Source organism: Hyperolius riggenbachi, chromosome 2 (assembly GCF_040937935.1).
Source record: "Hyperolius riggenbachi isolate aHypRig1 chromosome 2, aHypRig1.pri, whole genome shotgun sequence".
Lineage (NCBI taxonomy): Eukaryota > Metazoa > Chordata > Amphibia > Anura > Hyperoliidae > Hyperolius > Hyperolius riggenbachi.
In genome coordinates, this window is record NC_090647.1 from 550,384,400 (window position 1) to 550,408,919 (window position 24,520).

At 48.0% G+C, this 24,520-nt stretch overlaps 2 protein-coding genes across 2 annotated transcripts in view; both read right to left on the reverse strand.

Moving 5' to 3' along the window:
• LOC137545120 (uroplakin-1b-like) overlaps positions 1-24,164 on the reverse strand; it is a 52,501-nt gene extending 28,337 nt beyond the window's left edge. The window contains exons 1-4 of the mRNA XM_068266230.1: positions 24,049-24,164; positions 10,891-10,975; positions 6,604-6,804; positions 4,280-4,354 (exon numbers count right to left, since the gene is read on the reverse strand). Of these exons, the coding sequence (XP_068122331.1) occupies positions 4,280-4,354; positions 6,604-6,804; positions 10,891-10,956 (342 nt within the window). The 5' untranslated portion in view covers positions 10,957-10,975; positions 24,049-24,164. The remainder of the gene's footprint in view (positions 1-4,279; positions 4,355-6,603; positions 6,805-10,890; positions 10,976-24,048) is intronic.
• The window catches only part of LOC137545287 (uroplakin-1b-like), a 28,151-nt gene continuing 25,860 nt past the window's right edge, over positions 22,230-24,520 (reverse strand). Inside the window, exon 8 of the mRNA XM_068266400.1 lies at positions 22,230-22,358. Coding sequence (XP_068122501.1) covers positions 22,230-22,358 — 129 coding nt within the window. The remainder of the gene's footprint in view (positions 22,359-24,520) is intronic.

A 24,520-nucleotide genomic window follows, 5' to 3' on the forward strand; every position in this document is an offset into this window, starting at 1 on the left:
TCCGGTCACAGCCAGCGCCTGACCCGCATGGTGGCTGACTACATGGGGTCGTACAGCGGGCTTGACAGCGATGCCCCTGTTGATCCCATGGAGTATTGGGTCAAGCGCATGGAGATCTGGAGCGAGCTGGCGCAGTACGCCCTGGAAGTGCTGTCCTGCCCCCCTTCCAGCGTGCTGTCCGAGCGCTGCTTCAGTGCAGCTGGTGGCGTGGTCACCGAGAAACGCTCACGTCTGTCTCACAAGTCTGTGGACAGACTGACGTTTCTCAAGATGAACCAGGCGTGGGTGGAAGGCGAGTTCCTGGCCCCTGTTGTCGGCGAGAGGGGGACATGAACTGGCTGCCGGAACCATCGTTAATGTGCCTTACCACCCTTTACCACCTCCTGGCTCCTGCTCACTAAGCCAGCCTGGTTCACTTTGACTATTACGTCGCCTGCAGCCACACATTTTACACCTACAGTGGGCTGCTGTGTACTGCCCTTCTGCTGTCTGTCTGTGTTTCCCACTGCCAGGGTACACAGAATTACCTTCTTCTGCTGCCACTCTGCCACCAGCTATTACGTCAAACAATAGCTATATTGGTTGCAAAACCAAAAACCAAAAAACCCTAAAAAAAAAAAAAAGGTTTAATTTTTCTGAGGTGCCCGGGTTGAAAACTGTGTTGTCCCAGTTGTGTATTGGACACAATGTGGGCTGCACGACCGCTGTCTGGGACCTCCTGTTGTGTTTATTTACAGCCCTGGTATCACCGCTAGGTACCAGGGCTATTATGTCACGCTGCCTACCTGCTGCCACACTCACACTGCTCCTCCATACCTCCTCCTGCTGCTGCTGCTGCTGTCTGTCTGTGTTTCCCACTGCCAGGGTACACAGATGATTTACCTTCTGCTGCCACTCTGCCACCAGCTATTACGTCAAACAATAGCTGCTCGCCTACTCCTCCATTCCTCCTCCTGCTGCTGCTGTCTGTCTGTGTTTCCCACTGCCAGGGTACACAGATGATTTACCTTCTGCTGCCACTCTGCCACCAGCTATTACGTCAAACAATAGCTGCTCGCCTACTCCTCCATTCCTCCTCCTGCTGCTGCTGTCTGTCTGTGTTTCCCACTGCCAGGGTACACAGAATTAACTTCTGCTGCCACTCTGCCACCAGCTATTACGTCAAACAATAGCTATATTGGTTGCAAAACCAAAAACCAAAAAACCATAAAAAAAAAAAAAAGGTTTAATTTTTCTGAGGTGCCCGGGTTGAAAACTGTGTTGTCCCAGTTGTGTATTGGACACAATGTGGGCTGCACGACCGCTGTCTGGGACCTCCTGTTGTGTTTATTTACAGCCCTGGTATCACCGCTAGGTACCAGGGCTATTATGTCACGCTGCCTACCTGCTGCCACACTCACACTGCTCCTCCATACCTCCTCCTGCTGCTGCTGCTGCTGTCTGTCTGTGTTTCCCACTGCCAGGGTACACAGATGATTTACCTTCTGCTGCCACTCTGCCACCAGCTATTACGTCAAACAATAGCTGCTCGCCTACTCCTCCATTCCTCCTCCTGCTGCTGCTGTCTGTCTGTGTTTCCCACTGCCAGGGTACACAGAATTACCTTCTGCTGCCACTCTGCCACCAGCTATTACGTCAAACAATAGCTATATTGGTTGCAAAACCAAAAACCAAAAAACCATAAAAAAAAAAAAAAGGTTTAATTTTTCTGAGGTGCCCGGGTTGAAAACTGTGTTGTCCCAGTTGTGTATTGGACACAATGTGGGCTGCACGACCGCTGTCTGGGACCTCCTGTTGTGTTTATTTACAGCCCTGGTATCACCGCTAGGTACCAGGGCTATTATGTCACGCTGCCTACCTGCTGCCACACTCACACTGCTCCTCCATACCTCCTCCTGCTGCTGCTGCTGCTGTCTGTCTGTGTTTCCCACTGCCAGGGTACACAGATGATTTACCTTCTGCTGCCACTCTGCCACCAGCTATTACGTCAAACAATAGCTGCTCGCCTACTCCTCCATTCCTCCTCCTGCTGCTGCTGCTGCCTGTCTGTGTTTCCCACTGCCAGGGTACACAGATGATTTACCTTCTGCTGCCACTCTGCCACCAGCTATTACGTCAAACAATAGCTGCTCGCCTACTCCTCCATTCCTCCTCCTGCTGCTGCTGTCTGTCTGTGTTTCCCACTGCCAGGGTACACAGAATTAACTTCTGCTGCCACTCTGCCACCAGCTATTACGTCAAACAATAGCTATATTGGTTGCAAAACCAAAACCAAACAAACCATTAAAAAAAAAAAAAAAGGTTTAATTTTTCTGAGGTGCCCGGGTTGAAAACTGTGTTGTCCCAGTTGTGTATTGGACACAATGTGGGCTGCACGACCGCTGTCTGGGACCTCCTGTTGTGTTTATTTACAGCCCTGGTATCACCGCTAGGTACCAGGGCTATTATGTCACGGCGAGCTGCCTGCCTCATTGACTGCCTGCTGCCACACACTCATCCTCCTCCTCCTGCTGCTGAATTTACCTCCTGCTGTCTTTGTGTTTCCACTGCCAGGGAGCACATACAATGGCGCTTCCAACATGCGTGCGCCCACCAGCTATTTGTTACGCTCAAAAATAGCTGCATTTCTTTAAAAAAAAAATTGAAAAGAGAAATACGTGAAGAAGAAGAAGACGATATTGAAAAGGAAGGAGAAGATGAAGATGAAGAAGAAGAAGAAGATGAAGAAGAAGATGAAGAAGATGATGAAGAAGAAGATGAAAAAGAAGAAGAAGATGAAGAAGATGAAGAAGAAGAAGATGAAGAAGAAGAAGAAGATGAAGAAGATGAAGAAGAAGAAGAAGAAGAAGAAGAAGAAGATATAGAAGAAGAAGAAGAAGATATAGAAGAAGAAGATCGAGAAGAAGAAGAAGAAAGATAAAGAAGAAGAAGAACAAGTATATACAGTAACACTACTGAACAAAATTAAGGACACAACTTCTCTTTCCACATTTTTTTTTAAAGGAACATCCCCACATAATCACTTGCTGTTGTTACTTGGAAAAAAAGAGGTTTCTTGCATCATTCACCCTCAAAACAAGTGTTGGAAGCTATTTAAGGCCAATTCGAATAGTCAGCTCGAATAGTTAGCTCGAATACCGACTCGAATAGTGAGCTCGAAGTCCGAGGTCGAATCGAATAGTAAAAATTATTCGACTCGAATATTCGACTGACCTCGAATAATTTACTATTCGAATTCGACCAAACTCGAATTTTAAAAAGGGGTATTTGAGCATCACTATCAGTATTATCCTTATATGTATCAAAATCACTTCTTAGGATGGATCTATACAAAGATACCAGTCAACTTCCCTATTCATTTGTAAACTCTTTTGCTAGTTGGACTGAGCAACTGCCATTCAGGAAGTCCTTTTGTAAATCAAGAAATAACTGAGAATCCCCCGTGATGAGATAGACTAGTCTAAAACCTGTCAGATGTGTGAGATTTCCACTACCTGCTGACAGGGACATAGGATAAAAGTAATTTACGGCACATTTTACTCTGGGAAAAAAGTACATTTTGTATATATGTATTTTACATATTTTTGCTACAGTTGTCCTTTAGGCTGCTTTCACAGTAAGACGTTAGAGCAGCCTGTAACGCAGCCCACTGCACAGCAATGAAAAATCAATGGGCTGTTCAAAGTGCCCACGTTGCGTTACATTGTAACGCAGCATGTTCAAACAAAGTGCTGTAGGCTGTACGTTATACTGGGCTAAGCAGCGTTAGACTGCTTGCACATGCTCAGTGATGTTGGAGGAGGAGGTCTCCCCCGGCCACATGGCTAATTAATATTCACTGCACTCAGTGACGTGCAGTGTTTACTTTCTGGAGCGGCCGCTCTGTGCAGCGATTGGCTGGCGGGACCACGTGATGCGGATCATGGGGTCTCCGCATCCCATAGCATAAAAAAGGCGCACCAAGAGCTGCGTAACGCGGCTCTAGGTAGCGTCCGCCTCCAACACCACCAGGCGTTGCCTTAGGGGCACGTTATGGGACCTATAACGTCCCCTAAAACGCAACGTCCTGGTGGGAAAGAGGCCTTAATGTTGCTCCATGAATAGACCCCAATAGAGGATAAATCATGGGTTAAGACATATAAAGAGAGATGGTGCCGATATACAAAACCAATGTTATGAATTACCTCTCCTTATCTTTCTAATTTAATGAAATACTTAAAAAAATGAAATTCAAAGGAAGTGCAAGCCCCGCCCCCGAGGAGTCTAAAATAATACTTACATAGTCCCTGTGCGTCGCTGCTGTAATCGCAGAGGCGGTTTCGAAGCAGAACACGATAAACATCAGGATTATGTACTAAAATAAAATATCAACAAACAGAAGTTTATAAATTAATGTATGCATGCGATTTTATTAAATGTGAACATTCTTGTTCCTTAACCACTTGATGACCACAGTGGTAAACCCCCCTAAAGACCAGGCTAATTATTACTAAAATGGCCACTGCAGCTTTAAGGCCAAGCTGCAGGGCCGCACAACACAGCAGACGAGTGATCCCCCCCACCCCCTTCTCCCCACCAGCAGAGCTGTCTGTTGGTGGGGTCTGATCGCCCCCCAGGTGTTTGTTTTTTAAAAATATTTTGTACTATTTATTTATTTATTTTTAGAAAACCCCTCCCTTCCCCCAGCCGGCCAATCAGGCGATCGGCTGTCATAGTCTTCAGCCTATGAGAGCCAATCGCTCTCTTGTCCCCCAGGGGGACAGCTGTGTCACACGGCAGTCCCCAGTACAGCGCTGCTGCTGATCGCAGCGCTGTACTACATGTAAAGACGGCGGTTTCACCAGCACAGTCCTGACAATGAGAGTAATCTGAGGTTTTACTTAAAAAAGAAAATGTAATGACTCTACATTACAATTACCAAATGATTTAAAATTTCCTTCCAAGCCAATACAACGTCTTCTGTGTGACTACAGAACCATATTTTTCACTTTGGTGAAAGCCAGAAAAAGGCAGCAACCTACAGACCCCTTTACAATGTTTCAGCCCTGTACCTCTTCCCCCTTCCAGATACCACCCAACCGCAATCTCTGCTCTGCACACAGGGCTGGGTCACACCGAGCGGTTTTTTGAACGTTTCTGCAGCCGCTTGCGTCTGCGAATACGCTTGGTCAATGTATCTCAATGGGGTGGGTCACACCAGAGCGGGAGGCGTTTTGCTGAAACGCATACTCCCGGGCTGCTGCTGATTTTGGATTGCGGAGGCGTTTCTGCCTCAATGTTAAGTATGGGAAAAACGCAAACCACTCTGAAAAACGCTAGATCAGAGCGGTTTGCCAGGCGGTTTTGTTACAGAAGCTGTTCAGTAACAGCTTTACTGTAACAATACATGAAATGTACTACACTGAAATCCGCAGCAGCAATGCACAAAATGCTAGCAAAACGCCTCAGAAAAATAAAAAAAAAGCGTTTAAAAATCTGATAGCATTTTGCGGATCTGCTAGCGGGCTTTGGTGTGCACCGGGCCACAAAGAGGAAATTGCTCCAGTTAGATATAGCTCCCAATTGTCTGATTTTCAGAGGGACAGTCCCTCTTTGAGAACCAAATCCATCTGTCCCTGTTTCTTCCTCATTTGTCCCTCTGTCAGTTATGTACACATTTTGTAAATATATGTATTTTTCTACTGAAAAGTGTGTTTACCTGACTAAACTTTATTCCAGTCATTTAAATTGATAGAATTCTAATTTTCCAATGTTAATATGAAGGAAAACTAAGGATGATAGAATGGACCAGTGTGGTCTGAATGATAAAACTAGCTTTTGCTTCTGAATTCTTAGCGATATGTGTGACTTGGGGCGTGGTGGGGGCGTGGTTAGAGGCGTGGCAAGTGTTGATAAAGTAAACCTGTAAGGAAGAAAATGTCCCTATGGGGTACTTGCCTCGGGAGGGGGAAGCCCCTGGATCCTAACAAAACTTTCCTGGTCCTCTTCAGATTTGGGGATCCAGCATTGGCAGACCCTCAAATCCACCAACTAGCTTGTTGGCGGGCGCGAAGGCAAAGTAGGGGATTCAGCGCGTGGCGATATTCAGCAATCCTTGATCCTGTGCAGGCGCAGTACAAGCTTCACCTCTGGCTCAGGCAGAAATAGCCGACCATGATCTCTGTGCAGGCGACTTACACCAATTGGGCTTGGCCACAGTATATTCACTGGTGCCGGAGGGAAAACTTGTACTGTGCCTGCGCAAGAGCGAGGTTTAGTAAATATTGCCATGCACCTTTTGGTGGCTGCCAGCCTCATTAGAATCTGGAGGCTTTCCCCTCTCAAGGCAAGTACCTCTGTGGGGCACTTTTTTCCCCCTTAGAGGATTACTTTAAAATGTCCCTCTTTCTTCTGTCTCAAAAAGTTGGGAGGTATGCAGTTAGAACACCAACAAAAATAAAAACCTGAAAACTTTTAAACACTTCTCCACTTCCTTCAAAGCCAAAACTTTTTGGTGGAATTATGTCATGAATACCAGTCTCAAATCTCATTGGCTACTCCTAATGTAAGGATGACATGTACCTCTCCCCGCACCCAACAACAACAACAAAAAATCTCCTTTACCGCCATTAACATTCTCCTGTGGACTTTTATGATGCCAATAATCCCCAGGATGGACACCGCAAAGAAAGCAAAGCCGGTGAAGATGCCGATCCAGGCCGCGGCAAAGAGGTCGGTGTTCGGCAAGGCTTCCAGTAATGGGCGGATGCTGTCCGGATCCGATACGAAATAGATGCACTCAGCCGTCAGGGCGAGGCCAGCAAGCTGGGGGTACAAAGATGGGCATGAGACAAATTATGATTTTTATTTTTGGTTCACTTTCCCTCTGTTATTAGAGGCCAAGGCCAGACATATTTAACGTTCACACTTGTCTGTCATCTCTACAACAAAAACAACTGCAGTTCTGCATAACTGAGTGCAGAGTTTAGTGCTGATTCACTTGGTCGCTCACCCGTGGCCGGGAGCGCTCTGCACATGCACACTAATGGCCCATACTCACGAGGGACTTTTGTCGCCTCAACACGCGGCGCGCGCGTGTTGCGGCGACAGGTCGCCCGTGAGTATGGGCCGTTGCATGCGCGCGCACCCCGAACTGTCGCCCGTCGCTCTTGTCGCCATGCGATTGAAAGTTTCAATCGCATGGCAACAGTCGCCGCCGCACCTCCGCCGCAACTGTCGCTAGTCCGCGTGAGTACGCGGACTAGCGACAGCAACCTCCATAGAGGTAAATAGAGCTTCCGGCGGGGGGAGGAGGAACGTCGGCGACAGCTTCCGTCTCGCCGCTGGTCCCTCTTCCGCGTGTGTACGCGGAGGGACGTGGAGAGAAGCTGTCGCCGGCCTGTCGCTAGCACGCTCACGTGTGCTGGCGACAGGCCACTTCTGCAGCCCGTGAGTACGGGCCATTAGTAGTCATGACGTCACAACTACATTGTGCCATGTGCAGTGCACGCCCACCCACGGGTGAGCGACCAAGGACATGTGACGCCAGGCAGCGCCTGCACACTGCTTGCCGACCCTGAAGTAGCTTCGGGCGGCCTTTGCAAGGTAACAGTGGGGGATGGAGGGAGCAGTGGGCATCAGGACCGCCGTTTTGAAACTAAGGTATCCTTTAAATTATGCACATTGCCTGGCTGTCCTGCTGATCCTCTGCCTCTAATACTTTAAGCCATAGACCCTGAACAAGCATGCAGCAGATCAGATGTCTATGACAAATCTGATGAGATTAGCTACATGCTTGTTTCAGGTGTGTGATTTAGGCCCGATTCACATTAGCGTTAGCTATCCGGATTTTCCGGATCTGATCCGGACCGCATACTGTACAAACAGAACGTACGTTCCGCATAGCAATGTAAAGGCTATGCGGACGTTCACATGTGTCCGTTCCGTACAGTACGGAGCCGGATCGGATCCGGACTCCGGACTCTTTTCCAACATGCGCTATTTTTTGGGTCCGGATCTCCAGCCGACGCACCCGGACCGGAGCCGGACCTGAGCCTGACAGCACCATCAGGAACACAGAAACCAATGGGGAACGGAAGGCACAGAACACACTGCCTACAAATACCTGAAGTTCTACCCCACTTCCTATGCGTATCCAAGCGGCCATTTCGGATGGGGACACATGGGCCAAGCATGTCTGGAGTGGAGCAGCAGTGACAGACGTGCTGGAGCTGTTTGGCAGAATGTCAGAGGTGGAGGGAAGGCTTACAGCGGAGGAACCTGATTCTACAGGTGCACCAGGTGTACCTTCTGCTGACCCCAAACTTTTTTTTTTTTAAATTTCGCTGTTTTTGCCCACGGATCTGGATGGCAGCCTGATGCATGCCTGATACAAATGGACCGGATCCGGATCGGAACTGTACGGTTCTGATCAGGATCCGATCAGGATCCGGTCCGTTTACTTGCCAAAAGACTTAGACTCTACTGACCAGAAAGATCAACAGGACTGCCAGGATACTGGTATTGTTTAAAAGGAAATAAATATAGCAGTTTCCATGGTTTCAAGGCCCATACCTACTACACAATTTTTTTTTTGAAAACCGGTGATTTTTTGAGCAATCGTTTCCGTGACCTTGCAATGTGGTAGGTGCCCACTATGAGGCAAATGGTGTTTGGTGAAAACAACCGTCACGGCAGACCAACTCTATAAGATCCCCGATGACTCCGCGGAAAGTACCGTGGTCGCTTGGCTTACCATATACTGGAAGGTGATGGATATTTAGCTTCACACCCCTGATTCCTTTGAAGGCTGGTCACATCAATAATCTCCAACATGTCCGATCTGCTCTCGTTTGAGAACGTGATCAAAGTTGTCCAGTACTGGTCTGAAAATTGATCCCGATCTCTATCAGGAGCAGATTGGATGTGTGGTAAATTATTGTTTCGACCTGTCCATCTGACGGGAAATTGCTTTGTGTGTACCAGCCATTAAGATGCCCATACATTACTTGATTTGGGGCATCATTTTGATAATAATGGTCGAACATGGCAGAGATCGGCATCGCAACGTGGCCGCACAATCAGTATTACGATACGTTTCTGGCCGAAATCTATCGAAACAATCAATCCGGCAAGCTGAAAAGATAGTGCTTGAAAGGGCTCGGTTGGGTGCGCGGTGGTAGCAGTGTTTGATTTTCCGACGACCGACGGACCTCCGGCCTGTCTCCTCCATGCAAATTATGTACCCCTGGCACCGTGGCGAGTGTTGCAGGCTCACCTGACCGCTGGTACTTTTCCTCCTGTGTCCCCAAGGCCAGATTTGTACTTTTTACAGCCCAAGGCCACTGTCACCAGCCCCCCCCCCCCGCCATCTTCAGTATAGGTAGCGAAATGACCCCTTCCCTTCCCTCCAGTATAGGTAGCCAGATGACCCCCTACCCCACAATGCACAGGCAGCTGGCAGCAGAGTACCGCAGTCAGGCGCTCACCTGATCTCCCTGCATGGCAGCATTTGCAAGCTTGCAGATGCTGCACCAGTTTAGCTTGCTGCTTTGGTGCCCTTCCTCCTGTGGTGCCCTAGGCCATGGCCTAAATCCGGCCCTGTGTGCCCCGCATCTTTCTCTGTGGCCGTCAGGGGTGCTTGTACCCCGTCGCATGTATTTGGTGTTACAAACTCTGCCTTTTGCCTGCATGGAATTGCAGCCAAAAAGCACTTGTGACCGCTGCCCAACAAGTCCGCAGTTAAAGGGGCACTACAGTGAAAAATTTTAAATATGTGCAAACATATACAAATGAGAAGTACGTTTTGTCCGGAGTAAAATGAACCATAAATTACTTTTCTCCTATGTTGCTGTCACTTACAGTAGGTAGTAGAAATCTGACAGAAGCGACAGGTTTTGGGCTAGTCCATCTCCTCATAGGGGATTCTCAGCAAGGCTTTTATTCTTGATAAAGATATTCCTTGAAAAGGACTTAAACAATGATGCTGGCCAGCTTCCCTGGTCGGTACACAGTTTTTGGGCAATTGGACGGAGCAACTGCCATTCACCAAGTGCTTTTGAAAATAAATAAATCCCTGGGAATCCCCTCTAAAGAGATGGACTAGTCCAAAGCCTGTCACTTCTGTCAGATTTCTACTACCTACTGTAAGTGACAGCAACATAGGAGAAAAGTAATTTATGGCTCATTTTACTCTGGACAAAATGTACTTCTTATTTGTATATGTTTGCACATATTTTAAATTTTACAATTTTTCTCTGTAGCGCCCCTTTAAGTCCCCCATGGAAAAGGTACCCATGTGTCAAGCGGCGCCTTCCTACATTGCGTGAGTCTCATTGCTCCGCCCTAGGACATGCCTCCCAACAGTCCCGATTTGGGTGGGAACATCCTGAAGTCCCATGTCCCGCCTCCTCCATATAATATCCTGGTTTCCTCCTCCCTCCCCACATCCTGTGCAGCTGATTGTATGAAGACTGTGCCTCCCCCTATATGTCCTGTTCCTGTTCATGCCCCGCCCCCAAGCCTGCCTTGCTGTGCTGTGTCCATGGGTGAGTATATCGGTGCCTCTGCAATCAGCAAGAGATGAGAGCCACAGCCATGCTCAGTGCTGCCTGTGTCCCTCAGGTACCACACCATAGTGCCACATAATGGGTCTAGACTTGTCAGTCAGTGTGTGTTTTGACATCAATTATTCTCTCTCAGAGATTAAAGCGTTAAAATAATGCCTCAAGAAACAACTCCCCTCTCAGAGTGAATGCAAGCAGAAATAGTTGCTAGTAGTATTTAAATGATAGCGCCATTTTTGCCCCCGCCTCCTGTCCAAACTTTGCTGCCCTTAGACTGCAGCCTATATTGCCTGAAATCCCTTACTCATGAAGAGAAAATGAAAGATATTGTTTTTTTTCTGCTTACCCCAATTATCACATTTCCTAAAACGAGGACTGCTTTGAAGCAGGAAACTGTCGAGCTTCCGCCCATTGTCCCAGGAGCTGACAATCTGGAAGGATGGGGTAAATAAAAATCAATGCGTTTTAGCATGTTAAGACACACATACAAAAAACATGGACATAAAATATCAAATCACAATACCAAAAAAGAAAAATGTAAAGTGATCAGAATGATTTTCTTGTTTCCCCACCAAAATAGAATATGGGTGCATGAGTGGCTATAATACACACCTTGCAGTGCTGCATTTCTTTGTCTGGACACTATCTGCACGGAGTTTGTATGGTCCTCCCTGGACACTATTTGCATGGAGTTTGTATGATCCTCCTTGGATACTATCTGCATGGAGTTTGCATGATCCTCCATGGACACTATCTGCATGGAGTTGGTATGGTCCTCCCTGGACACTATCTGCATGAAGTTTGTATGATCCTCCATGGACACTATCTGCATGGAGTTTGTATGGTCCTCCCTGGACACTATCTGCATGGAGTCTGTATGATCCTCCATGGATACTATCTGCATGGAGTTTGTATGATCCTCCCTGAACACTATCTGCATGGAGTTTGCATGGCCCTCCCTGAACACTATCTGCATGGAGTTTGTATGATCCTCCCTGAACACTATCTGCATGGAGTTTGTATGATCCTCCATGGATGCTATCTGCATGGAGTTTGTATGGTCCTCCCTGGACACTATCTGCATGGAGTTTGTATGGTCCTCCCTGGACTCTAGCTGCATGGAGTTTGTATGATCCTCTCTGGACACTATCTGCATGGAGTTTGAAGGATCCTCTCTGGACACTATCTGCATGGAGTTTACACAGTCTTCTCTGGACACTATCTGCATGGAGTCTGTATGGTCTTCTTCAGACACTCTGGTTATAAGGAGTTTTTATATGGTTTTCTGTCCCATTACTGGAGTTAATTCTTGGCAGGAATGTTAATAACTTAGACTCAGAGAGCAACATAAAAAAAATCAATTTATCTGGAGTTCCGCTTGAAGTCAATATTTGGTATTGCCCTTTACAAAGAATCCCAAAAATGAGAATAATGAGGAAATACAGAACATGATTGGCTGTTGGGGGTTTCACACCATTTTTGGAATGTTTACTAAGCTGGGGAGTCCCGCCCCCTGCGTTACACCCAGTGCTAAAAATACCAACAGGTCATTTACCTGAACACGGCTGTCACACTTTCTATACTCATACTCAAATTATTAAAAAAAAACTTAAAATAGCCTTAGACTTGTTCCAAACATACATCAGTATGTCACAAAAACTTAAAAAAAAAAAATAGATTTTTTATACGTTCCAACAGCAGGTATACCATCATGTTCAATATACAATGCATATATAATGTGTTGTACTTAAAGTATACAATAAAAGCTATGTAACACATTAAACTGTTTAGCTTATAGCTTGGCGTATCGACAGGGGTGCAGGCATGGCATGGGCCATGGGTGCCTCATACTGGGGGCGCTGCTCCATGGCATCCTTCACATTCTCCATATACTGTGTAGAGTCTACTTTTTTATCTGGAGGATTCTACTGCCTGGATACATTATTCGGGGGGGAAAAGCTCCCTAATTGTCAATATTATTATTCATTTATAAAGCGTCAACATATTCTATGGTGCTGAACAAAGTAGGAAAAAACAACAAGGGATAAACAATGATACAGAAAATGATATACAGTACATATATGGACACTGGTACAAAATACAGAACTGGTGATTACAATGACTTGGGGATATATACAGGCTGACCTATTGCCATACTTAATTTTTAAAGGCCATGCTTTACTTGAGCTTGAATACAACCAATATAACTGAAACTAGACCTTACATTTGTTTTAGATGGTTCCCCAGTGCAGATTTTAGTGTTAGCCATAGGCGTGGTTTTCCCTAGATACTCCTCTGCCTACAACTCGCATACTTGCCGGGACTATAATCATATCATTGACCAATGAAATCTCTAATTGTTTAGATTATCTAATTGTTTAGATATACAGTATCTTATCTAAAGTTTAGATAGTTTACACATTAAATCTAGCTGCAAACAGCTTCAACAGTGTATGATTATTTCTTCCTGTGATACGAGAGCAGCCATACTCTGCTTGTCACATTACAGACAGGCAAGCTGTTCTGCATCTCCAGCCCTCCTCCTGTGAAAACTTCCCTCCCCTCTCCTCCCCTCTCCACCCCCTTTGCCTCAGAAATCTCTGGTTGGTAATGCCTCCTCCTTCGGGAAAAGCCTCCTCCTCCACAGACTGAGCTCCCATGAGCACTTGCTACATGGGACTCAGAATGCCTAGGCGCTGGAGGAGCTGTGGGCGAGGCTTGTTTAGTTTATAGGGAATTAGGGTATTAAAACAAACAAAAAAAAAAGTATTTGGCTTGAGGAATGCCCTATAAACTATATGTAAGGTAGAGTGACCAGACGTCCCGGATTGCCCGGGATGCGGGGTCCGCTGTCCCAGGCTGCATGAGGTCCCGGGACTCTGGCCACTCTATACTCATGAACTGGCAGCGGCGTCTATAGACGCCGTGTCAGTTCATTGCCCGCAGCCCCACTCCAGCCTGACTGTCTTCCGGTGTTCCGACACCGGCAGGCGAGCAGGGCTACGGCAAGATGGCTGCCGGAGCCCTGTACTGGAGACTATTTGTGTCTCCAGTACAGGGCTTCGGGGCCATCTTGCTGTAGCCCTGTCAGCGCGGAACTCTGCAGGAGGAGGAAGGAGGTCCCGGGAGCAGCGCGCCATAGGCCGGAGGCTTCTGCCAGGTGAGTAAATGCTTTCTTTTCCAGGTGAAATGTTTGCCCGCATTGCGTTTCTTTTCTGGTGACATGTTTGCCCGCATTGTGTTTCTTTTCTGGTGAAATGTTTGCCCGCATTGCGTTTCTTTTCCAGGTGAAATGTTTGCCCGCATTGCGTTTTTTTTCCCAGGTGAAATGTTTGCCCGCATTGCGTTTTTTTCCAGGTGAAATGTTTGCCCGCATTGCGTTTCTTTTCTGGTGAAATGTTTGCTTGCATTGCGTTAATTTTCTGGTGAAATGTTTGCCCGCATTGCGTTTCTTTTCTGGGGAAATGTTTTCCCGCATTGCGTTTTTTTTCCAGGTGAAATGTTTGTCCGCATTGCGTTTTTTTTCTGGTGAAATGTTTGCTTGCATTGCGTTTCTTTTCTGGTGAAATGTTTGCCCGCATTGCGTTAATTTTGTACTGACATGTTGCCCGCATTGCGTTTATTTTGTACTAACATGTTTGCCCGCATTGCGTTTATTTTCTGGTGAAATGTTTGCCCGCATTGCGTTAATTTTGTACTGACATGTTTGCCAGTATTGCGTTTATTTTGTATTGACATGTTTGCCCGCATTGCATTTATTTTCTGGTGAAATGTTTGCCCGCATTGCGTTTATTTTGTACTGACATGCTGCCCGCATTGCGTTTATTTTGTACTGACATGTTTGCCCGCATTGCATTTATTTTGTACTGACATGTTGCCCGCATTGCATTTATTTTATACTGACATGTTGCCCGCATTGCATTTATTTTATACTGACATGTTGCCCGAATTGCGTTTATTTTGTGCTGACATGTTGCCTATTGCGTTTATTTTCTGGTGTCCGGGGTAACTGTTACTGCATTTATTATTTAATGGTCATAGATGGCTATGTTTGCTGCTTTGTGGTTATGGTATACTATTAGCATCACACAGTTTCTGCACACCCATGATGCAAAGTCTCGTTTGTCCACATCATGGCGTAAACACTGCTTTCTTATGCCTCGCTGTTACATCATTACGTTAGCCCCGCCCATACAATGTCGTGTCCACGCCCATTTTTCGCCGCGCCGCAGCCCCCCCCAGTCTTCGGCGCTGCGCGCTCCTCAGTCCTCCCCACTCACTGCGCCCCCAACCCCCCCGCCCCTCCCCGTCCCAGGTTGGACCCACAAAAATCTGGTCACTCTATGTAAGGGGCACAATTATGCAATGAGTAAAAGTTTATCTTGGATCCACTTTAACTCTAAAAAGAACAAAGCCACAGCTAAGATTTTTTTTTGAAAAATATGTCCAACAATACTCACTATGATGCACAGACACCAAGTGTTCCAACAAAACAACTGATCAGGAGTGTGGCTGCACCAGTTTGTTTGGGGCTCCCATGACCCCTTCCTCAAGCACAATAAGGTTTAAACAGTATTTCACAAAAGTGAGTACCTCTGACATTTTTCTATTCATGGGACAACACTAAGTTATGGCACTTTGATACAGTGTAAAGTAGTTGGGGTGAAGCTTATATAACTGTAAATTTTCTGTCCCATCAAAATAACTCAAGTGAAGAATGTCAAAATTATACCCAAAGTGTCAATATATTGTGTGCCAACATTATTCTCTAGCACTGCTGTTACTCTCTAGGGCAGGGGTGTCAAACTGAAATACAAAGTGGGACGAAATTGAACACTAAGACCAAGACATGGGCCAACTTCAATGTCTACTGGCCACCTCCCTCCCTTATACAGTTCCCTGGTGTCTAGTGGCCATCCTCCCTCCCCTATACAGTTCCCTGGTGTCTAGTGGCCCTCCTCCCTCCCCTATACAGTTCCCTGGTGTCTAGTGGCCATCCTCCCTCCCCTATACAGTTCCCTGGTGTCTAGTGGCCCTCCTCCCTCCCCTATACAGCTCCCTGGTGTCTAGTGGCCCTCCTCCCTCCCCTATACAGTTCCCTGGTGTCTAGTGGCCCTCCTCCCTCCCCTATACAGTTCCCTGGTGTCTAGTGGCCCTCCAGCCTCCCCTATACAGTTCCCTGGTGTCTAGTGGCCATCCTCCCTCCCCTATACAGTTCCCTGGTGTCTAGTGGCCCTCCAACCTCCCCTATACAGTTCCCTGGTGTCTAGTGGCCATCCTCCCTCCCCTATACAGTTCCCTGGTGTCTAGTGGCCCTCCTCCCTCCCCTATACAGTTCCTGGTGTCTAGTGGCCCTCTTCCCTCCCCTATACAGTTCTCTGGTGTCTAGTGGGCCTCCTTCTTCCCCTATACAGTTCCCTGGTGTCTAGTGGCCATCCTCCCTCCCCTATACAGTTCCCTGGTGTCTAGTGCCTCTTCCCTCACCTATACTATTCCCGGCTGTATTGTGACCACCTTCCCTTGTCTATACAGTTCCCTGGTGTCTAGTGGCCCTCCTCCCTCCCCTATACAGTTCCCTGGTGTCTAGTGGCCATCCTCCCTCCCCTATACGGTTCCCTGGTGTCTAGTGGCCCTCCTCCCTCCCCTATACAGTTCCCTGGTGTCTAGTGGCCCTCCTTCCTCCCCTATACAGTTCCCTGGTGTCTAGTGACATCCTCCCTCCCCTATACAGTTCCCTGGTGTCTAGTGGCCCTCCTCCCTCCCCTATACAGTTCCCTGGTGTCTAGTGGCCATCCTCCCTCCCCTATACAGTTTCCTGGTGTCTAGTGGGCCTCCTCCTTACCCTATACAGTTCTCTGGTGTCTAGTGGCCATCCTCCCTCCCCTATACAGTTCCCTGGTGTCTAGTGGGCCTCCTTCCTCCCCTATACAGTTCCCTGGTGTCTAGTGGCCCTCCTCCCTCCCCTATACAGTTCCCTGGTGTCTAGTGCCTCCTCCCTCCCTTATACAGTTCCCTGGTGTCTAGTGGCCCTCCTCCCTCCCCTATACAGTTCCCTGGTGTGTAGTGGCCATCCTCCCTCCCCTATACGGTTCCCTGGTGTCTAGTGACCCTCCTCCCTCCCCTATACAGTTCCCTGGTGTCTAGTGGCCCTCCTCCCTCCCCTATACAGTTCCCTGGTGTCTAGTGGCCCTCCTCCCTCCCCTATACAGTTCCCTGGTGTCTAGTGGCCATCCTCCCTCCCCTATACAGTTCCTTAGTGTCTAGTGGCCCTCCTCCCTCCCCTATACAGTTCCCTGGTGTCTAGTGGCCATCCTCCCTCCCCTATACAGTTTCCTGGTGTCTACTGGGCCTCCTCCTTCCCCTATACAGTTCCCTGGTGTCTAGTGGCCATCCTCCCTCCCCTATACAGTTCCCTGGTGTCTAGTGGCCATCCTCCCTCCCCTATACGGTTCCCTGGTGTCTAGTGGCCCTCCTCCCCCCCCTATACAGTTCCCTGGTGTCTAGTGGCCCTCCTTCCTCCCCTATACAGTTCCCTGGTGTCTAGTGGCCATCCTCCCTCCCCTATACAGTTCCCTGGTGTCTAGTGGCCCTCCTCCCTCCCCTATACAGTTCCCTGGTGTCTAGTGGCCATCCTCCCTCCCCTATACAGTTTCCTGGTGTCTAGTGGGCCTCCTCCTTACCCTATACAGTTCTCTGGTGTCTAGTGGCCATCCTCCCTCCCCTATACAGTTCCCTGGTGTCTAGTGGGCCTCCTTCTTCCCCTATACAGTTCCCTGGTGTCTAGTGGCCCTCCTCCCTCCCCTATACAGTTCCCTGGTGTCTAGTGCCTCCTCCCTCCCTTATACAGTTCCCTGGTGTCTAGTGGCCCTCCTCCCTCCCCTATACAGTTCCCTGGTGTGTAGTGGCCATCCTCCCTCCCCTATACGGTTCCCTGGTGTCTAGTGACCCTCCTCCCTCCCCTATACAGTTCCCTGGTGTCTAGTGGCCCTCCTCCCTCCCCTATACAGTTCCCTGGTGTCTAGTGGCCCTCCTCCCTCCCCTATACAGTTCCCTGGTGTCTAGTGGCCATCCTCCCTCCCCTATACAGTTCCTTAGTGTCTAGTGGCCCTCCTCCCTCCCCTATACAGTTCCCTGGTGTCTAGTGGCCATCCTCCCTCCCCTATACAGTTTCCTGGTGTCTACTGGGCCTCCTCCTTCCCCTATACAGTTCCCTGGTGTCTAGTGGCCATCCTCCCTCCCCTATACAGTTCCCTGGTGTCTAGTGGCCATCCTCCCTCCCCTATACAGTTCCCTTGTGTCTAGTGCCTCCTCCCTCCCCTATACAGTTCCCTTGTGTCTAGTGCCTCCTCCCTCCCCTATACAGTTCCCTGGTGTCTAGTGGCCCTCCTCCCTCCCCTATACAGTTCCCTGGTGTCTAGTGGCCATCCTCCCTCCCCTATACAGTTCCCTGGTGTCTAGTGGCCCTCCTCCCTCCCCTATACAGTTCCCTGGTGTCTAGTGGCCCTCCTCCCTCCCCTATACAGTTCCCTGGTGTCTAGTGGCCCTCCTCCCTCCCCTATACAGTTCCCTGGTGTCTAGTGGCCATCCTCCCTCCCCTATACAGTTCCCTGGTGTCTAGTGCCTCTTCCCTCACCTATACTATTCCCGGCTGTATAGTGACCACCTTCCCTTGCCTATACAGTTCCCTGGTGTCTAGTGCCTCCTCCCTCCCCTATACAAACAGGGAACACCAAGAGCCCCAATAGTGTAATTCGTACTGGACAAGGTGGCAATAAGTTTGTATTGCTAGATACTCACAAGTCAGGGTCACCAGCAGGCAACCACTGTAAAGGCAGGTGGGGAGATTGTCCTGACCCCACTCAGGATTAAGAAGTCGCTCTCTGTAGACAGGAAGAAAGGGTAGCAACCCTCCACCAAGGGTGGACTCAAAATTGTATACAATGAACAGAGGCGCCAAAAGTATAAGATTAGATTAAATGAGCTTAAAAACCAACTTAAATGGCAAAATTGAAAGTGGAAGTGGTGGTCTTACCTCCCTCAAGCAGACACGACAACGACTGCGATTCAGACAGTCAAACACATTTATTAGGAACTCCAAAAAGAAATGCAACGCGTTTCGCAGGTTCAACCCTGCTTCATCAGGCAATATAGGGAGGAGTATCAAACAATCTGCACAAGGATTCAAATTAAGCGCCTCTGTCTAAATTAAGCAGAGGCGCTTAATTTGAATCCTTGTGCAGATTGTTTGATACTCCTCCCTATATTGCCTGATGAAGCGGGGTTGAACCTGCGAAACGCGTTGCATTTCTTTTTGGAGTTCCTAATAAATGTGTTTGACTGTCTGAGTCGCAGTCGTTGTCATGTCTGCTTGAGGGAGGTAAGACCACCACTTCCTCCTTCAATTTTGCCATTTAAGTTGGTTTTTAAGCTCATTTAATCTAATCTTATACTTTTGGCGCCTCTGTTTATTGTATACCCTCCCCTATACAGTTCCCTGGTGTCTAGTGGCCCTCCTCCCTTCCCTATACAGTTCCCTGGTGTCTAGTGGCCATCCTCCCTCCCCTATACGGTTCCCTGGTGTCTAGTGGCTCTCCTCCCTCCCCTATACAGTTCCCTGGTGTCTAGTGGCCCTCCTCCCTCCCCTATACAGTTCCCTGGTGGCTAGTGGCCCTCCTCCCTCCCCTATACAGTTCCCTGGTGTCTAGTGTCTCTTCCCTCACCTATACTGTTCCCGGCTGTCTAGTTACCACCTTCCCTTGCCTATAAAGCTCCCTGGTGTTTAGTGCTTTATCCCTCCCTCACCCATATAGCTTCCCTGGTGATCTAGGGCTTTACCTCCAGTATAGCATGGCTAGTGGTCTAGAGGGGCCAAACATAATGCAAAGTGGGGAAACCACTTGGGGGCCAAATTTGACCCGTGGGCCGGAGTTTGACATGTACACTCTAGGGCATGGCTTTTACTAGAAAGTTGCCACTGGAATCCTCTTCTACTCCTCCATAATGAAGCTGGTGGATGTTAGAGACCTTGTTCTACTCCACCTTCTGTTTGAGGATTCCCCACAGATGCTTTAGGGTTTAGGTTTGGACACATGCTTGGCCAGTCCAGCACCTTTATCCTCAGTTTCTTTAGCAAGGCGGTGTTGGTCTTGGAGGTAGGTTTTGCACCGTCATCACTTTTGTGAGATACAGCAAAGTCCCTGGTATCCAGCATGGGTGGGTATTGCCTGATACTGGATACATGTGTTTGCCGGTTGCTTGAACCGGCAGTAGAATAGCACTAACCATCCCCTAGAGCAGCAGAAGCTTCTGGGCCCTTTCACACTGGGGAGGGGGTGCGGTGTGGTACATTTACCGCAATCCTCAGACTAATGAAAGTCTGAGGAACAAGCGTTCATACCAAGTTACCGGGTGGCTCCTGCGGCGATCTGCGTCAGACCAGAAGTCATGTAAGTCTATGGTAATGGGCGTGTATTTAAAAAACCTGCCACAGTTTTTAGCGTCACGCATGTGCAGAAGCATATTTTAGTAATACGCTTCCGTGCCACGTCATTGATTGACAAACAGGAAGTGAATGCCACTTCCTGTTTGGCCGCATGACCGATGGGGATTACCACGTACTAATGTGGTAATCCCCGATGGCCTGTTTTTGGCCGTGTGGTGGCCGCACTGCCAATCTGCAGTGTGAAGCCTGCCTCAAAATGTGTTGCGGATAGCACTTTAATGATTGGTGAGTAGTTTCTGCTCTGAAAACCCCCAAAATAGATACGGTCGGAAACGCTCGTTTCCCATTTTCGATGCCCATTTCCGATCCCGTTGAAAATGCTGATTTCCGCCAATACTGATTTTTTTAATTTCAGAGAATGCAAAAAATGGCAAAAAATTGTCGAGATTGATCTAAAATTACCGCGGTAATCCGATTTTTGTGCAAAAAAATGCTGCATTCTCTGACTGTTCCAATGCTTTCGAGTTCTGTAGATGGACTCCGAATGGCTGTAAATCGGTTCACCGCAGAGTTCCGAGTTCAGATTGGAAATGCGGAAATTTAAATTCCATGGAATCCAAATGAGCATCCCTGCCCCAAAGGATCAGCCCTGTTCTCCCCCTCAGGCATGTCGTTTAGATGAGACTTCTGGCTGCCTGAGTTCCGTAAAACTGGGGCGTTGCTTAAATATGTGGAATGATACATTATCTTACTGATCCTAGATGATAGATGCCATCCAAAGACCAAAGTACATTGGCGGAGCTACACTGGAGCACCCCGTGGGAACTGAATCACTTTTCCCCCCTGAGTGACCCCCCCCCCCCCCATCCCCGCTCAATAACACGCAGATAACTGTTTCCAAGCTCCAGCATTGAACAGAGAACAGGATAGTGTCTGTAAATGACCAAGGGTCTTATCTATTTGACATAAATACCGCACAATCCTTGCAAGATCCCTTGTAATGAATGTGTCTGGTCTGGATGACACTTATATTTGCATTTCTCTCCATCTCCTTCTGGTTGTATGTTCTAACGTTGTCAGTCAACAGGAATAGAGTCTGACGAAGTCTTACAAGCTGAACACTCACTGTTTTTCCTCCTGCCTCTCCCCTCCCCTCCCCTTGCTTGTTGAGTAGTGAGACATAGGCTGGGGGCCGGAATGATTTCTCTGTGATCTGACCACACAGGAGCAGCTTGCTAGCAAGTAAGGATCAAAGCATGCCAGGAAACTAGCCAAGTACATCTGTAGGTAACTTGTCTTCCATAATAGCACCATTATTTGGACAATCTGCTCTGCTCAAAAGCCTCTGAGTTCTGCTTGTGATGTTTACATTTGGTTCCTATCATTGCTGAATTAGTAAGCCTTAATTTTATCACTGGAGTTAGGCAAAAGCTCACCATACAAACTTTGCCAAATGGGCCCCACCAGCCAGCCATCGTGTCCCCTTTGTGCCCCCCCACCCCCTTCCCTTTAAAAAAAAAATATTTAAGTTGCAGCGGCCACTGCCAGAGTATAATATGCATATATATAGTCAGAGCAACTTGACACTGCACACGAATGTTCAGAAAGGTCAGTAATATTGAGCGGCTCACAGCCCAGAGGCAGGAGAGCTCCAGGCTTGTGTTGTCACAGTCTCTGCTTCTCTATCAGGTATGACACATATAGCAGAAGCTATGAAGTGCCCCTCCCAGACGACACACGCAAAACAGCCTCCAGCCCTCCGTCAGAAGAAGAAGGCATCAGAACAAAGCTGGACTTACACAACCAGATGGGCAGAGCACACATCATCCTTTCCATTCTTCAATGCTGATATATCTCTCCCGGAAATTACTCTGTTTTAGCTTTAAATAGAACAGAAAGGGGTCAGATGTGAAGATTTCATGGCTGGCCCTCATTTCCTGCCTGCTTGACCACCAAGAATTGTATCAAAGCCACGGAGATGGACTGAGGTCCCGGAAACAGGAAGTGAGGAAAAATGGCCCCAATGGAGACACAGACAGCAGTAAACTCCCCGTGTGATCATCATCCTCTCAGCTCTTCCCACCAACTACATTTTTTCAGTGGGTGGGACAATGGTCCAAGTGACAGACGTACACACATTAGCAATGTTGTCACTAAATCACATGTGAAGTGAGCTAAAAAAAAAAAAAAAAGGAAGGAGTTATAGCCTTTTCCAGTCCTCTCTCTGTGCAAATTTGGTTCTTTCAAGACTCCTTGGAAACCTTCAGAAGTGCTCGTGTTCCTGAGTACATCTGAAGACGAGCGGCCCCATACTGCACACATGCTCGTGGGTGCAGAGCTCGTCTTTGGAAGCACTTGGGGACTTCCAAAGACTTCAGAGGAGAACCAAAGAGGTATTCGTCCAAGATAACCAATGAACTTTACCGGGTCCTGGGGTGGAATGACGGGATGAAGAGAGAACCGCAAAGTCTCTAGCAGTGTTCCCCAACCCTGTCCTCAAGGCCCACCAGCAGTGCATGTTTTCTCAGCTCTGCTGAGACACTAATTACCTCCCCTGTGCATGTTTGTGGTCTCCTATAAATAAAGTACTGTGGGACTGGGTTGGGGAACTCGTCTCTATGGGATCCAGATCCTTCCCCCTACATTAGGGATGGTCGGAAATGTGGATATTCCATTTTTCCGCCAATGCTTCCAATTTCTGATTTCCAAAGACACTTTTTTGGTCCTTTTTAGCATTCTACTATTGGGCAGGGGTAAAATCGATTGTGAATTTTACTGATATTTTACTATTGCGAAACCTAGCCCTATTTTTACTCCAGCATTCCCACTACTGATTCCTGACCCTAACTAACTAGCCCCTCCCTCCGATGCCTAACCCTAACTTGGACCCCCATCGAAGCGTAACCCTAGCCAACCCCCACCACCACTGATGCCTAACCCAAACCAACCCCCTACTGATGCCTAACCAACCGCCCCACCGAAGCCTAACCCTAGCCACTCCCCTATCACCAATGCCTAACCCTAACCAACCCCTCTGATGCCTTACCCTAACTGATCCCCCCACCGAAGCCTAACCCTAGCCACCCCCCACAAATGCCTAACCCTAGGCAACCCCCTACTGACTAACCATAACCGACCCTTCACCAATGCCTACCCTTAACCAACCCCACCTCCGAAGCCTAACTGGGACCCCCACTGATGTCTAACCCTATCATACCCCTATCATACCTACCACCAGCCATGCCTAACCCTAGCAAACCTCCTACTGATGCCTAACCCTAACTACCCCCACCGATGCCTACACTTACCCAACTTCACCTCTGAAGCCTAACCCTAACTGGGACCCCCACCGATGCCTAACCCTAGCCAAACTCCCCACCACCGATGCCTAAACCTAACAGACACCCTACTAATGCCTAACCCTCACCGACCCCCAACCGATGCCTACCCTTAACCAACCACCCCTCCAATGCCTAGTGGCATAGTGGCTATAAATGAAAATTTGGCCACTGAAAGTTCCAATAAAAGGCTCCAGCTATTTGTAGCCACAATCTGTATAGCAGGTGGTCCCGGCACCCCTAGTGCCCCAATTTCCATTTATAGCCACCATTAAAATGGGTGTCTACAGGGCATCCAAACTTCTGCCGTGCCCAAATGTCCTATTTTGAATTTGACAGTACAAAGTACAGAGACGGAAATACCAAAATTATTTTTTAAAATATTCCAAATGCTATACTGTAGCTAGATCCATAACGTGCCTATAGGCAGAGACTGCCAGTCATTGTAGTCAATCATCCCATTCTAGTCATGGAATAAAAACAAAGAGTTGCCAAACAGAGGTACAAACTAACCAGCAAGCTCATGGTGAACCAGAACTCATTGGAGTGTGTCAAGAAACCTAATTGTTCATGTTAATAACATCAATGGTGAAAAAAAGACAAAAGTCACGACCGGTAATCCTCAAATGCTGCTGCTCAGGACACAGTATAGTACACAACAAGATAACACATTGTTTTGAGACTCTTTGTTATGGAATACTCAGCCAAGAGATAAGGATCTTACCAGATCTTCCAGCTGCGCCGAGATAACATCCACCAGTCCTCCACACTTCAGCCACAACTTAGTGACAGATCTCTCAGGATTAGATCATGTGATTGGCGGGGCCCTGTCGCCCGTCCTCCCCTCCTCTACCTGGCTGAACCTGTTCTCGGCTCCAAAAGAATAGGACTAGAAGCATTTTAGGTATTTGAGTGTTGCTGTTGAGCCGACATCGCTGAGAGCTGTGCGGTGACTCACAGGGTGATAGGGAGGCACAAGGCATTGACAAAGGGTGGGTAGACTCAAGGCAGGGCCTCTGGCTATAACCATTTTGGTACAGTCACTACTAATATTCATTTCGGCATTGGCCATCACTGCACACCGCACAGCTGTTATTTGCTGTGTAATAGTTATGATTGAAGGTTTACTTCTCATCTTTTCTCTTAGACATCAATGACTATGTGGACTAGAGAGTGTGCAATAGGGGTAATGGCAA